Below are 15,783 nucleotides of genomic sequence, written 5' to 3' on the forward strand. Positions count from 1 at the left end.
TCTGATTTTTCTGAAATCTTCCATTATCTGAAAAGATTTTTGGAGCCAAACAGACGTCACTTCCAAGTACAAAAAAAATTTCAGATAACTGAAGATTTTGGATAATCTGATTTTGGATAAAGAAAGGGTAGATATTTATTTTTTTTAAAATATCAGGGGAACTAATGGGAACCTAGTGTAGTTGATCCCTGTGGTAAATTGGCCATAACATATTAAAAGCTTCTGTTCTCAATGTTGATGTGAATTCCTGGAAGATTTATGAAATAGATTTATTGGTCAGTATATTGAGGAACCAGTTGGGAACAGGCAATTTAAGTATTATAACTGTGCAGTAAATTGAATTGTTTTTAATCAGGTCTACTATGATATAGTGGAAAAACATTGTTTTGAGTGGTATTCCGGCAAGTCAACCCATGCGTAACTTCAACCTCTGCAATTTTGTGCAGTCTTGGCCAGAAGAATTCATGTAGCAAGCTAAACTGCACAGGATAATTTCTATGGAGCACGATTAGAAATTGGTAAGAGACATTTGGGACATAGCACACTTCTATAGATTTGTAAGGAAGTGATGCACTTTCTTGGCCATTTGCATCAAGGTGGTTGGACCAGAACAGTATGTTGATGATGTGTATGTCAGAAATATAAAGCTCTCTACCATTTTCATCCTGGCACTGTTAATGCAGACTGAGGCTGTGTCCCACCTGCTTCCTGAAGCTGATAACCCAGCTCCTTTGTTTTGTTGACATTGAGGGAGAGATTGTTGTCCTGACACAATTAGTGACTTAGTAATCCTGTTGTCAAGAGGACCCTTTGAAATAGTATGTAGCCTTATTTGAAATGAGGGCTTTCAATATAAACAAATGAAGATATGAGGTGATGCCTTGTGTGGATTTGGACAATATTTTGGAATTTTGCAAAGGATGACCAAGGAACTGATAAACTAATGGTAGAATATTAGAGTAAATGAGAGGGAAACAAGATTGTAAAAACTTCAATAGTTAAGTAAAAGAGAAAAAATAAGAGTGAAAATGTAGGTCAAAGAATTTGTAATGCTGAACAAAAAGAAATAGAGGGAGAAAAAAATCCCAGAAATACTCAAGTATTAAGGCTCTGGTCAAAATGAGATTGTGAAATAAATTAATACAGCGAAACCCCTGGTATCTGGTACCTATTGGATTGGTAGATGCTGGGTAAGTGAATTTTCCAGTTGTTTGAGATTGTGTGTTGCATGATTGACAAACTAACAGCAAGACTTGTCAATTTTTAACTTCAGTATTTTTTAACTTTTTATTTTCTGCAATTTTTTTTGCTGGAGGCTGCCAGTTGCTTTAATTTTGGATAACATGAGTTTCACTATATTACTGAAGAATTACTTAGAGAAGTTAATAAATTAAAAACTGATGGACCCCAGAGTTTAGAAAGGGGTATTCTGGTTATTTGCTTCCAAACTTCCATAGATTTTGGAATCTGGAGTTTTTGCAGACAGTTTTAACCTCTCACTACAGTGGTCAGAGGTCCCCAACTGCTTCAAAAGATGCACCATTCCAGTGCCAGGAATCTGGTGCCAAAGAATTGCAAGGGACATCCCTCAATTACTTTTGGTTGGTGGCACTGATGTATTACCTTGAGGAAGTGCTTTGAGAGTTGGTTATGGAACAAATCAGATCCTCTCTCAGGAAGGATCTGGAGCCACTCCAGTTTACCTGTCATCACAACTGATCAATGGCAAATGCCATATTGCTGATCTTCCTCTCTGTCTCGATCAGAGACCACAGAACACCTTCATTAGGTTGTTGTCCATTGACTACAGCTCAGTGTTCAACACCACCATACCAGCAAAACTTGTAACCAAGCAAAAGGACTTCCTACTCTCTGCAAATGAATCTTTGACTTCTTCATTGACCACTTCCCCACCCCATCCCCCTCTAATCTTCTAAGGCATCTAAGAAGATTTGACATCTCATTAGATCACACATGTCAAACTCTGGCCAATTTGGCCCGCAAGATCATTTCAAAAATGTATTAGAGGTGGCCCGCCCTGCAACGAGAGCCGATGCTGTTTTTTGGTAATGTCACCCCCACCATCCTCCCCCTTCATTGCACATCCTTCCCCATTGTAACACGAGAAATTGTAACACGAGAAGTCTGTCGATGTCCTGTGATTTCCTGTCGGCACGACGGGCATGGCAGGCTGCGCACGGCCCCCGGGCAGCGCAAGCCCCGCGCGACTGGCACCGGACGGCCCTTCCACAGCGCGAACGCACTTCTCCTGGTAGCCACGGCCTTCAGCGCTTGCACCCGCGCGGACCCCAGGGACGGCTGGTTCGGCCCTGCACGTGAAGAGAGAGATGGTGGGTGTCCGCAAAGGCTGATTGGCAGCACGCTGGGCATGAGTGGGTGGGTAAGCAGGGGTGGGCAGAGGGTGTAGGTGAGGAGTAATGGGCAGGGGAAGTTATGGTGGTGCGAGGGGCAGTTAGAGGGAGGGATGAGTAGAAGGAGGGGTGGATAGGGAAGAGGTAAAAGGGGAGGGGCAGGGCGAGTAGGGGAGGGGTGATTAGAGGGTGAGAGATGGGTAGAGGGAGGAACAGGTTGAGGGGAGAGGCAGTAGAGGGGCATGTATAGGATGGGGTGGGTAGAGGCAGAGCGAGTGGAGTGAGGGGTGAGTAGAGGTTGGGTAAAGGACTGATCAGGTAGAGGGATGGTGGGTCGAGGGTGAATAGAGGCCTAGAGCCTGAGGAGTAAGCAGGAAATGCTGATTCCTGATGCAGGCCAAAATGGACACAGCCTGTGAATGCTGACTACATCTCCACAGGGACCAAATATGTTTCCGTCAGGTCAAGCAAAGGGTGAACTTGAGCTACCTACTCCTGACCTGTAACATTTTCCTCCTAAAGTTATATCCTAAAGTTTAACATTACATATGTTGAAAGAAGAGAAAACATGCAGATTTTGTTGAAAATTTTCAATAAATATTTAGTTCGGCCCCCGACTTAGTCCAAGTTTTTAATTTTAGCCCTCCGTGAATTTGAGTTTGACACCCCTGCATTAGATGCTCCAAACGTGTGCAGATGCACTGCAAAAAGTGTGGTGACGAGTTACATCACAGCCTGGTTTGGCGATACCTGGTAATGTAGAAGGATGCACAAGGTAGGAAACATACTTGTCTCCATCTCAGTCTCAAACCTCCTATACATTGCAGACATTCACATGAGGCACTGCCTCAAGTAGGCAGTCAACATCATAAAGAACTCCCATCATTCAGGTCACAACCTCTTCTCACTGATACATTTGGCCAAAAGGTTCAGAATCGTGGAAACTAGCACTTGGGTCCAAGAATATTTTATTTCCAAATGCTATCAGGCTCATAAACCTCCCATTGGTGCACTAATCATTGACTTGCAGCATTGTATCACATTCTTTGCTTGAGGATTACTATCGATATTCATAATCTTATACATTTATTTTCTCTTTTAATTTATTTCAATTAGTTTCCTCTTGTAGCTTTTATTTAGAAGTACCTACTTGGCTAAACCAAGCAAGAATTTCAGGAAGTTAAACAAGAAAGTCTGCAGATGTTAGGGTCAAGTGCAATAGAGAAATGTGCTGGAGAAACTGAGCAGGTTGCACAGCATCTATAGAAATTAAAGTGATGCTTACGCACCTGGGACCCTTTCTCAGGTGTTTTGGGTACACGTACATTGTACAATATGTACGACAATGAAATTTTATCAGATTTTGTAATGATTCTTATAGGAACTTATTACTATTTTTAAAAAATGATGGCACTGCCAAAGCTGCTGTAACAGCAGTGCTAATGCTGGTGTGAACCCCAAGAGAGTGGAGATGTAGTGCTGCCTGAAGGGTTCAACAACCTGACCCTAATGCTGACAGCTCTGCACAGGCATTAAATGGCCTGTTTAAGGAACCGGTGGTGTTTTTAACTGTTTGGGTCTTTGCCCAAGATGGTGGCACCTGTGCTCAGCAGCAACCACAAGAGGTTGCAAATTCTGGGGGAGCAGCAGACTGGTGCAAGGTACCATAAACTGGGAGAACATTTTCCTCCATCCCCAATTGAGAAGGGGAAGCAGAGGAGATGATTCTACAGGGGTGAACATGGCAGTGCATCAGCTAGGGGCTCAGTGGTTGAAGGATTGACGCAGTCTGCAGGCTACTTGCGGTTGGAGGACCCACGGTGTCTGTGGGGAAGAGACTGGCTCATAGGGACCAGGTATTGGAATCGGGATTCGAGAGAGTGCTGAGATCAAGAAAGGTTCCTGAAGGGCCTTGGGAACTAAAGGCTTCCTGATTGTATCGGAGGTTTGGATCTGGAACTCAAGTTTGCTGATGGATTGAACAGGAGTTTGTGCAGCTGCAGAGGCTATGAAAGTGCTGGAGATGAATCCACGGACACTTTGTCTCTGAAGGGAATTGCTTCTCTTTCTCTTGTGCTGTAGGGGTGCTGGGTGGCATTAATGGTGACTCTTTGCCATATGGCAGGCAAAAGGCAATTTCATGTAATGTTACATGTTCTGTGTAGTGGGTAACTACAGTTATACCTCAAGGTATGAAGTGGTTATAGCTCGAGGTTACAACAAGAAAGAAGACTCACATGAAGGGGAGTGTAGTCAACACTGAGTTTATTAAGATGCAGCTCTGCCTTTTATAAGCAGCAGGTCGCGTCACCATGGGGCATGACATGAGCGGAGCTGGCTGCCAGTTGGCCGCCTTGGATCCGCAGGCCTGGATTGGACCCCCTGCAATCCGCTGATGGCGATTGGTCGATTCGGCTGCTGTTGGTGCGGTCTATGGGAGTGGGTCTCCCATTCTGCTTGCTACTTGCTCAATTCCCATGTTCGACGGCCATTTCCTGTGTTGGCCCGCAGAGCAGGCCGCTACATCTGTACTGTTACATGACAATAGGGGAGTTTTGAATGTTGAAGATGGAGAGTGGCAATTATGACTCCACTATTTAAGAAAAGATGAATGTTTTTTTTAAATATCTGTTTGCCTGACATTGGTGGTTGCAAAAATGCTAGAATTTTGTGCAAAATGTACAATTTTAAGCCACTATTTAAAAATTCTGAGTAAAATCAATGTGACTGAGAGGAGATTTCTTTTTGAATAATCTGTTGGACTTTGAGAGTCTTTCTGGTAAAGTAGACAAGTGGATGTAGTGTATTTGGAAGGCTTTTGATGAGATCCCAACGTGAGGGCTGATATGGTTGTGGAACTGGGGGTAAGATACTAGTGTAGATTGAGAATTGGTTAACAGGGAGAAAATAGTTGACCTAAACAACATTTTATTGGCTTGCATATTTACAGTAGGCTGAACAACCTGCTGCAATGTCACAAGTTTCTTTAAAATATGAGAAGAAAGGAGTGTTGAAAGTGACGACTTTTGAAATATCAAGATCTATCTCTAGAACTAGGGGACAGTAGCCGCTTTCAGGTGGAATCGCCTGGAGAATGCGGTTCCGGAGCAGGCTGTAAGTATTTGCGAAGAGAGTTCAGGTGGCAGCACTGAAGGAAGTGTTCTGCCATCTGAAAGGTCTGAAGCGGGGAGAAGGGTCACAGAGCAAACGCTGGCTCCTGAGTCTGGGCAGGGGCAGCAGTCCGACAGCTCGCCTCCCCGTTGCCTGAAGCCCCCCGGTGGGGGAGTGCGGGGCTGGGGCGGTCGTTGCCGAGAATCCTGACTTATGAAAGCTCTCACCTTTTAAATTTAGCGGGATTTTGTGTGTGTGCATAAGCCCCGTAGTCCCCCGCTGGCTGCCCCAGCCCCGCACTTCCCTGCTGGCTGCCCCAGTCCACAGAATTTACTCTCAAAGTTCAATGTCCAAATTAATTTCTTCAACTGATAACAAAAATATGAATGTTGATGTTTCTTGGGAATAAACTTGGGGATTCTTTGCAGGTTTCTTCATGATGGACTTTCTTGGTTCTTCATGGTTGGTTTGTTTTAACTACCTCACATATGAAGCCTATGCCTTTAACATAGCTTCTTCACAATTTCCTTCTTCAGCTGCAGACTCAAAGTTACGTTTTTTTCACACTTGAATTCAGCTAGAACAGCTCTTAGCACAAAGTGGGATCTCTGCGTATCTTTCTGGCTTCTCCATCGAACTCTCTATCGTCTGTTTCAGCCAGTGGAGTCTGTGTGTGTGTGTGCCCCTCTCTCTCTCTCTCTCTCTCTCTCTCTCTCTCTCTCTCTCTCTCTCTCTCTCTCTCTCTCTCTCTCTCTCTCTCTCTCTCTCCCTTCCTGCCTCTCTCTTTCTCTGTGTGTGTCTCTCTTTCTTGCCCCTTTCACACGCATCCATTAAATTGGCCATTCAGTGTCCTGGGATAGGAATAGGGGTTTGGCTTTTCACACTTGACCACTCTTAACTGGAACACTGAATGCTTTCACAGCCATCCCCAGGGTTAGGACTGTTCTACCTTCTACCGATGATGTCATGAGGCATCGAGTGATGATGGACCTGCCCTAAATCCTGATCAATGTATTATTAGCAACATTAATCATGCCTAATTATAACATAATTAAGCTTTATCTACAGCACAGTATGAGCCCTTCAGACCCTGTTGTTGTGCCGACCTATATAAACCTTTTAAAGGGTCTGTGGGAAAGTGCCAGCAATAAATAGCAATAGCAGACAATTTTTAAACTGAATGGGAAAGTTGGTAGCGCTATAGTACACAATTTAAACAGCATGGAAAAATTGGTATGGTGGGGGGGGGGTGGGGAGCGATGGGGACCTGCCCTCCCAGAATGCCATGAGACAGAGAAATGTTTGCATGCCTGGCTGCATGCCTGGAGCATTCATAGAGAGGTTTCTCTGCCTCATGGCATTCTGGGAAGTCAGGTCCATCATTGCTTTTTCCCCCATGGTCTTTATAAATTGTGCGCTATACCACTTACCAATTTTCCCAAGCTGTTTAAAAATTCTCCGCTATTTCTATTTATTTCCTCTCTCTCTTTCTCTCTTCCCCCTCCCACAGTGACTTTCCCATGGCAAAGTTTATACTTTCATTTTAATCTTCCTTCATGTTCCTGCACTTGTGCAAAACCTTGGGTCATTTCAATATTACAATGTAATTACCCATTTCACACTTGCATGATTACAACGCTGGCATCTGCAGATGCTGGGGATTGTACTAGGGATGGAGGCCATCAATCCCCGGCGAGATGATGTCATCTGACGCCAGCATTAAGCTGATTTTGCTTTCACACTAGACACTTTAAAGGCCGATTGACGGTTAATTCGTGGGATCACTTGCAAGTGTGAAAGGAGCATCTGTCTGTCTCCCTGTCTGTCTGTCTCCCTGTCTGTCTGTCTCCCTGTCTGTCTGTCTCCCTGTCTGTCTGTCTCCCTGTCTGTCTGTCTCCCTGTCTGTCTGTCTCCCTGTCTGTCTGTCTCCCTGTCTGTCTGTCTCCCTGTCTGTCTGTCTCCCTGTCTGTCTGTCTCCCTGTCTGTCTGTCTCCCTGTCTGTCTGTCTCCCTGTCTGTCTGTCTCCCTGTCTGTCTGTCTCCCTGTCTGTCTGTCTCCCTGTCTGTCTGTCTCCCTGTCTGTCTGTCTCCCTGTCTGTCTGTCTCCCTGTCTGTCTGTCTCCCTGTCTGTCTGTCTCCCTGTCTGTCTGTCTCCCTGTCTGTCTGTCTCCCTGTCTGTCTGTCTCCCTGTCTGTCTGTCTCCCTGTCTGTCTGTCTCCCTGTCTGTCTGTCTCCCTGTCTGTCTGTCTCCCTGTCTGTCTGTCTCCCTGTCTGTCTGTCTCCCTGTCTGTCTGTCTCCCTGTCTGTCTGTCTCCCTGTCTGTCTGTCTCCCTGTCTGTCTGTCTCCCTGTCTGTCTGTCTCCCTGTCTGTCTGTCTCCCTGTCTGTCTGTCTCCCTGTCTGTCTGTCTCCCTGTCTGTCTGTCTCCCTGTCTGTCTGTCTCCCTGTCTGTCTGTCTCCCTGTCTGTCTGTCTCCCTGTCTGTCTGTCTCCCTGTCTGTCTGTCTCCCTGTCTGTCTGTCTCCCTGTCTGTCTGTCTCCCTGTCTGTCTGTCTCCCTGTCTGTCTGTCTCCCTGTCTGTCTGTCTCCCTGTCTGTCTGTCTCCCTGTCTGTCTGTCTCCCTGTCTGTCTGTCTCCCTGTCTGTCTGTCTCCCTGTCTGTCTGTCTCCCTGTCTGTCTGTCTCCCTGTCTGTCTGTCTCCCTGTCTGTCTGTCTCCCTGTCTGTCTGTCTCCCTGTCTGTCTGTCTCCCTGTCTGTCTGTCTCCCTGTCTGTCTGTCTCCCTGTCTGTCTGTCTCCCTGTCTGTCTGTCTCCCTGTCTGTCTGTCTCCCTGTCTGTCTGTCTCCCTGTCTGTCTGTCTCCCTGTCTGTCTGTCTCCCTGTCTGTCTGTCTCCCTGTCTGTCTGTCTCCCTGTCTGTCTGTCTCCCTGTCTGTCTGTCTCCCTGTCTGTCTGTCTCCCTGTCTGTCTGTCTCCCTGTCTGTCTGTCTCCCTGTCTGTCTGTCTCCCTGTCTGTCTGTCTCCCTGTCTGTCTGTCTCCCTGTCTGTCTGTCTCCCTGTCTGTCTGTCTCTGTCTCTTCTTACCTGCCAGCCTGGTCTTGGCAAACCAGCACTGATTTAAACAGTTCTCAGTAGAAATTACAGTCCAGAAGGTCAGTCCATGGTCCATAACAATGTGACAAATTAACCATTCCATTCATACTACCAGATTTAGCTGTCATTATTTGCCCACAATAATAGGTTAATTTGCAATAATTATATTGTTAGACTTGAGATGAATATTTTTTTTAAAAACTTAATACACTGTTCAGTATAAGTTACTGCATGCATTTGCCTTCAGCAGAAATGTATCATCAAGAAGTAAAGCAAATCATCTGGAAAGAACAGTCAACAACTTCCGCCAAGAGGTTGGTATTGTCTAAAAACACAAAAAGGCTGGAGAAACTTGGCCAGTCTTTTCAATGTCTATAGGAGACAAAGATATATGCTGATTTTTTACACCTGAAGCCTTCTTCAAGGCAGAATCAGGAAATTTCAAAGTCTCAGAATCCAAACACTGGGGGAGGAATCTAGAACAACAAAGGGTGTTAATTGGATATGATAAGGGAGGAGGTAAGAATTTATCATTTGTAAAGGAGACGGAATGGTGATACAGATAGGGGAAGGGGGTGGGGGGGTTAATGAAAGCAAGAGAAGTCAATATTAATGCCATCTGGTTGAAAGGTGCCCCGTCAGAAAATGAGGTGTTGTTCCTCCAATTTATTGGTGGTCTCAGTCTGGCAGTGCACGAGACCATGGACAGACAAGTCAGCAAGGGAATGGGATGGAGAATTGAAATGGGTGACCACTGGGAGATCCATGCTATTACAGCGGATAGAGCTGAGGTTCTCAATGAGGCAATCTCCAGCCTCTCCAATGCAGAGGAGACCATGACAGGAACATCGGATGCAGATTCACGTGAAATGTTGCTTCACTTGGAAGGACGTTTGGGGCCCCAAATGGTGGTGAGGGAAGAGCTGTGGTTGCAAGTGGAGCATCTCCTGTGGTAACAGGGGTAGGTCCCAAGGGGATGATTGTTGGAGAGGGAGCAGTACACGAGGGAGTCAATGAGAAATTGGTCCCTATGGAAGGCAGAGAAGAATGTGTCTAGTGATGGCATCACGTAGTAAATATCAGTAATGGTGGAGGAGGATATGTTGGATGCAGAGACTGATGGGATGGTAGGAGAGGACAAGAGGAATCCTGTCTTTGTGCGTGGGGGGTGGAGGGGGCCAGGGCAGATGTGCAGGTAATGGAGGATATGTGGGTGAGTGCTGAGTTATTGGTGGTAGTGGGACAGCCACATTGTTTGAAGGAGAACATCTCTAATGATCTGGCATGGACGTCCCTCATCCTTGGTGTAGATGCGACAGAGACTGAAGAATTGAAGGCAAGATCAGATTTATTGCTGGACTTGACTCCCATTCCTCATCCCTGGTTATTAAAAATCATGATAGCATGTTGGTGCTCAAAAAGCAATGGAGTAGATCTTGTATGTAGTGATTTTTAAATAGACAACAGAATTAATTAAACATATGTAAACAACAGGAAACCCAAGAAAGGCAGGTGCTGGAAATGCTGAAATTAAACCAGAAGTCCAAGCAATATTTGAGTCAGGTGCCTCTATTTAAAAAAAAAAGGTTCTTGGACTCCAAGTCAACTCTGCTTCTCTTTCTATAGGAGTTTAACGTACTGTGTATCCAAGATTAGCATGGTTATGGGTCTTTGAAAGTCTGAAGGAATTGCCTTCATGGTGGACCAGAGAAAAGGGAGCTGTGGAAATGTGACGTTTGACTTGATTAAAGATTGGAGAAAGAAAGGTTCAAGGATTTAATTCGGAGTCTAGGTCAAGTGGTTGGATACTGGCAAATGTTTGCTTTACAAAGCCTTTAAGCAACAGTCTTGGAAGTAAAAACATAGCATAAAAATTGAGCTCGGAGTAAGGATGCAAAAGTCTTGGAAGCAGATCAAAGAAGGTTTACCATGCACCAGGAATGGATGTTGTCTTAATGGACAAGCTAAGTTTCTGTCCTATGAAGTTGAGAAGAAAAAGAATGTTTCTTTTTGCCAGTGGTACACAGGAATGCAGAGCTGATGTTATTGAATGGTGGGCCTGGCATGAGGGGCCTAGTCCTAATTCATTTCTCATATTTGTCTCCTTTTCATCACTATTTATGTGGCTAGTCCAGTTGAATTTTTGGTGATTGATCTCCAAGGTGTTTATGAAAATCAAAAGAAAAAGTTAGCTGCTGAAAGTCTGAAACCAGAATGAAAAATGTTGATAACACTCAACAGATCAGGCACTGTCCATGGGGAAAAAAAAGTCAACATTTCAGTTCTGTTGAAAGGTCCTTGGCATGAAATGTTAAAATGTTTTCTTTTTACACAGATGCTGCCTGACCACCTGAGTGTCCCCAGCATTTTCTGTGTATCCAAGGTGTTTATAGTGGGGGGACTTGGTGATTGTAAAACTGTTCAATTCAACTAGCTGTTTATTAATTGTCCCATTAACTGGTTCCTGTACTATTATTCAAAATAAAGGATTATGAGTACATACTTGAACAAACAAGGAGACTTGTATTTGTTTAATAGATTTGTCAACTGATTGTCTTTTTTTAAAAATCTGGTCTGAAGGTATAAAATGGTAATGTTTGATTTATTTGTACTCTTGTAGCTTCTGAGTTTGCCTTGTTGTATTCTGTAAGATTACACTGAATGAAATCTGAGAGTGCAATTGCTATAATCTAGACTTTTTTTTTTAAAAACTGCTGGAGAAACTCAGTGGGCCAAACAGCATTTATGAAGGCAAAGGAAGAGTCAACATTTTGGGTAGGTTGCCAGCATAAAGAAGTGAGACAGACAGGTGGAGGGACAAGGAGGGTAGAAGAAAGCAAGTGGAGATGAGAAAGGCCAGGGTAGATCAGGAGAAAGAAATGATCACTGGGCTTTCAGGTTAGCGCTAGTTGGAAAATACCATGTTCACATTGAAATTCAGTGTTGGGGCGACACAGTTAGCTTAATACCATTACAGCGCCAGTGTCCTGGATGCAGATCCGATGCTAAGGAATTTGTATGTTCTCCCCAGGGCCTATCTTTTTTTTTCCAGGTGCTCTGGTTTCCTCCGACCTTCTAAAACTTACTGGGTTGGTAGGCTCATTATAACTTAGCAGCACAGGTTTCATGGGCCGATTGCCTTCTATTGTGTTCTAAATCTATTTTTTTTTTAAATGCCATTGGGTATGAACTACCCATGCAGGATGCAAGGTATAGTTCTTTTGCATTTGGTCTCACCCTGGATATTGAGAGGGCTGAGGATAGACCGTTCTGTGTGGTGAAGGGAGTTCTAATGGCATACAAATGGGACGTTAATATGGCCTTTAGGCAAATTGGAGGTACTCTGGAAACTGGGCATCTAGCCTACACTTGATATTGCAGATGTAGAGAAGGCCACTTTGGGAGTACCAAATGCAGTTGATGAGCTTGAAGGAGATGCCAGTGAATCTTTGCCTTCCCTGGATGGTGATGAAGGAAATAATGTAGGGGAGTGGAGACACAGAAATTGAGAGAAATGGATGGTGTCCTTAAAAGACCAAGTGAAGTTGACTAATCCTTTGTATCCATAGATGCTGACCAAACTGCTGAGTTCCTCCAGCATTTTTTTTTGCTTTGAATTAAATCTAATGGTTTACACAAAAATACCACTTTTAAGGCGTTATAATTATTTGGGGAAAAATGAACATGCTTAATAATGGGTTAATGAATTAGGTGCTCCCTCCAAAAGGTGTGATATCTAAATTATATAATATAATTACAAAAATAAATTCTGGGACTTTTGAAAAGTTTAAAAATGATTGGGAAAGAGAACTCAACCTTCATATTTCTAATGAAAATTGGAATAAAATGCTGCGCCTGGTAAACTCTTCTTCTCTATGTGCAAAACATTCACTAATACAGTTTAAAGTTGTTCATAGAGCTCATATGTCTAAAGATAAACTCCATCGCTTTTATTCTCATATCGATCCTATATGTGATAAATGTCAATTGGAAATAGCTTCCCTTACACATATGTTTTGGTCCTGTCCCTCTTTACAGAATTATTGGAAGGAATTTTTTTCCATTATATCTACTGTTTTGAATATTGATTTACAACCACATCCCATTACTGCAATTTTTGGATTACCTATGATAGATTTGACTTATTTATCTCTTCCTGCGGATCGTATGATTGCTTTTCTTACACTAATGGCTAGAAGATCTATACTATTAAATTGGAAAGAGGTAAATCCTCCCACTGTTTTCCAATGGTTTACCCAAACTATACTATGTTTAAATTTAGAAACTCTGTCTATGAATCCCCTTCTAAGTTTGAGTTAACCTGGCGACCATTTATTCAATATTTTCATTTGTGGTGAGTTGATCTGGCTCTGTTTTCTTTCTATGATTATGTATGATAATTGGGCTGTAAGATGAGATCGGAGTGATCGGCGTGGTTTAGCTATATCTGTAGGTTTTTTTTTAAGTTTTTTTTTGTTTTTTTAAATTCAGATTTGTTTTTTCTTTTTTGGGGTTTTTTTTTCTCTTTTTTCATATATTGTTATTAATTATATCTTTTTTTTAGAGATAGTTCACACCCTAAACTGATCAAAATTTTTTTTTTATGATATATTTTTATTCTGTAATATTATTGTTTAATATCTCTGTATTAATTCATTACTTACTATGTATTTTTTAAATATCTCTTTGAACTGTATGTGTTTATAAATTATAATAATAATAAAAAGATTGGAAAAAAAAAAGAATTAAGTGAGAAAATACAATAGTTGCCTTGTAACATGGTGGGAATCTAATTGTCTTCTAACATGACCTCCCCTGTGCTGTAGTGACATAGTAACTAACATCACAAAGAATGTACTAAAAGTAAATAAACCAAGAATAAGGACACCCTGACATTTCCCAGCCATCTGCAGACACCACAAGGGAACACTTTGTTGTAAAAACGGGTAGCCAGCTGTGTGAAACTTTTAGGGTCTCATGCAGACCCCTGTTTTAAGGTGTTTAAAAATAGGATGTACACTGTATGCTTTGAGTAGGAATCAGTGTAGACAACGAGTTACTGAACTCTTTCTTTGTGCCTATCACTCCTGCTAGCATTAACAAGGCTGAATAAAGGAAACTGTTGTAAGGTTTATTGGTTCTGCTGTTTATTACAGTGTGGGTTGACTTTCACAATACACCGGCCATCTTTCTTGCTACAGCCAAATGGGTATATGAGATACACCAACTGTACTGGTAATGATTTAAATGACCATAAATACAAGATAGAAGAAGACTTGAGTATCAAATGATAGATAAATATTCACTGTTGCATTTAGTGCAAAGAAAAAAGGCAAACTTTCAATGGTGCAGAAAAATATTTTGGTGGTTCTGTGGTAGTTTATGGTTAGAGTTGGTATAATACAGGGAGGTTCAAGAGCCTAATAGCATGTGTGGAATAACTCGAGGATTGTAATTTTTAAAAATCTCTCAATCAAGGTTAAGTACGCATAAAACAGAATAATTGTCTAGTTTATATATGTGTATAGAGGAGCCTACTAAGTGAAACATTGACTAATTACTTTTGATTTCTAATGCAATAATCTTTCTTTAATTTAGATGATTGCTGAAGCAGAAGTCTGTGAAATAGTTTATGAATCTGAATCAGTTAAGAGATTACGCCTTATTGTGATGAACAAAGATTTTGCCTTCAAAGCAGGACAGTGGTAAATATTATTCAAGATTTGTTTTAATTTTTAATTCTCAAGCTCAAAGTACATATTTTGTGTTGTTATCTCCTATTCCTGTGCGTATTTGAAAGATCTAGGCACTAACTTGTCGATTATATTTAAAATACAAGTTCAGATTTAAATTTTGAGAGGTGAGATACATCAATAAACCTCTATTCATTACCTGCCATGAAAACAGTCTTGTAATAATTTGATCAAAATAGCAGTTGGAATTTATTTTCTTGGCTAATTCCTCCAGATTAATTAAGACGTTTGAATAAAAATAGGTAAAACTGCTGGTGTGTAATTTTCAAATAAAAATTGAGCTGGAAGCACTCAGTACATCAGGCAGCATATATGGGAAAAATAAACTGAATTGACTGTTTTGGGTGAAGAGACTTCATCAGAAGTGGGAGCAATTAATAGGAGGAAGGGATATCTGTAATAGGGAAAGCTACTATAAAAGTACATTGTAGAGGTCCTCTTGTCATATGGGATAATGGTGGCAGTTAGTAAGTGATTGTATAAAGAGCTTAATGTGTTAGAAATAGGAAGCTGTTATTCGTGGTCAGATAATGTTTTTCTTCTAAAGCTAAAATGTCTCAGATTAATAATTTTGAGACTGAAATATCGACTTTAGAAAAGGAATTACATAAGCAGTTGTCAGAAGAAAAAATAATTCTAGTGAATAAAAAGTTACAATCTTATAGAACAGAAAAAAATGATTGAGAAATAAACATTATGAACTAGGGGAATGAGCTCATAGGATTTAGTATGGCAATTGAAAACTGAACAAGAATCAAAAACTATTATTGCAACAAAAGAGACATGTCACATATCCTATAAACTTCAAGATATTAACCAATGTCTTCAGCAATTTTATACAAAATTATATAAATCAGAATCTGGGCAAGGTGATAATAAAATTGATCGATTTTTAACTTGAGTAAATTTACCTTAATTAACTATGGAAGATCAGAAAATATTAGGAACTTTTTTATTACAGTTGCAGAGGTAGCAAGAGTTGTAGCTTCTTGACAAAATAATAAATTGCCTGGTGAAGATGGATTTACGTCAGAATTTTATAAAGAATTTAAAGATGTGCTGATTCCTGTACTTATGAAAGTTTTAATACAGTTGGAAGAAACTGTAAATTTATCTGAATCTTTTAAGACAGCAATTATAACAGTAATTCCAAAAAAAGGTGAAGACCCATTAATGCCATCATCTTATAGACCAATATCATTACTGAATGTGGATAATAAATTAGTGGCTAAATTACTAGCAAATAGGCTGGAAAATTTCTTACTGAAATTAATTAACAAGGGACAAATGGGATAATGTAACTAGGTTGATTAATTCATCTAGCCCAAAAGCAGGAAAAGATAAGTGTTGCAGTTGCTCTTGATGCAGAAAAGGCATTTGATAGAGTAGGACTTTCTTTTCAGGACTCTTGTTCAATTTGGCTTAAGGCATATGTTTATAAATTGGGTAAAAGTATTTTA

General features: G+C 41.5%; 1 protein-coding gene across 5 annotated transcripts in view; it reads left to right on the forward strand.

Moving 5' to 3' along the window:
* oxnad1 (oxidoreductase NAD-binding domain containing 1) overlaps positions 1-15,783 on the forward strand; it is a 40,367-nt gene that overhangs the window by 4,676 nt on the left and 19,908 nt on the right. For 2 of the 5 annotated variants that reach the window (XR_011349493.1, XM_069912876.1), the window contains exons 2-3: positions 8,818-8,884; positions 14,169-14,275. Coding sequence is in view for 4 of the 5 variants with exons in the window: in XM_069912876.1 (XP_069768977.1) it covers positions 8,818-8,884; positions 14,169-14,275 (174 nt within the window). In the remaining variant the exon portion in view is untranslated. The remainder of the gene's footprint in view (positions 1-8,817; positions 8,885-14,168; positions 14,276-15,783) is intronic. The other 3 variants (XM_069912891.1, XM_069912886.1, XM_069912902.1) reach the window with 2 other exon arrangements.

This window comes from Narcine bancroftii, chromosome 1, assembly GCF_036971445.1.
Source record: "Narcine bancroftii isolate sNarBan1 chromosome 1, sNarBan1.hap1, whole genome shotgun sequence".
NCBI classification, from domain to species: domain Eukaryota; kingdom Metazoa; phylum Chordata; class Chondrichthyes; order Torpediniformes; family Narcinidae; genus Narcine; species Narcine bancroftii.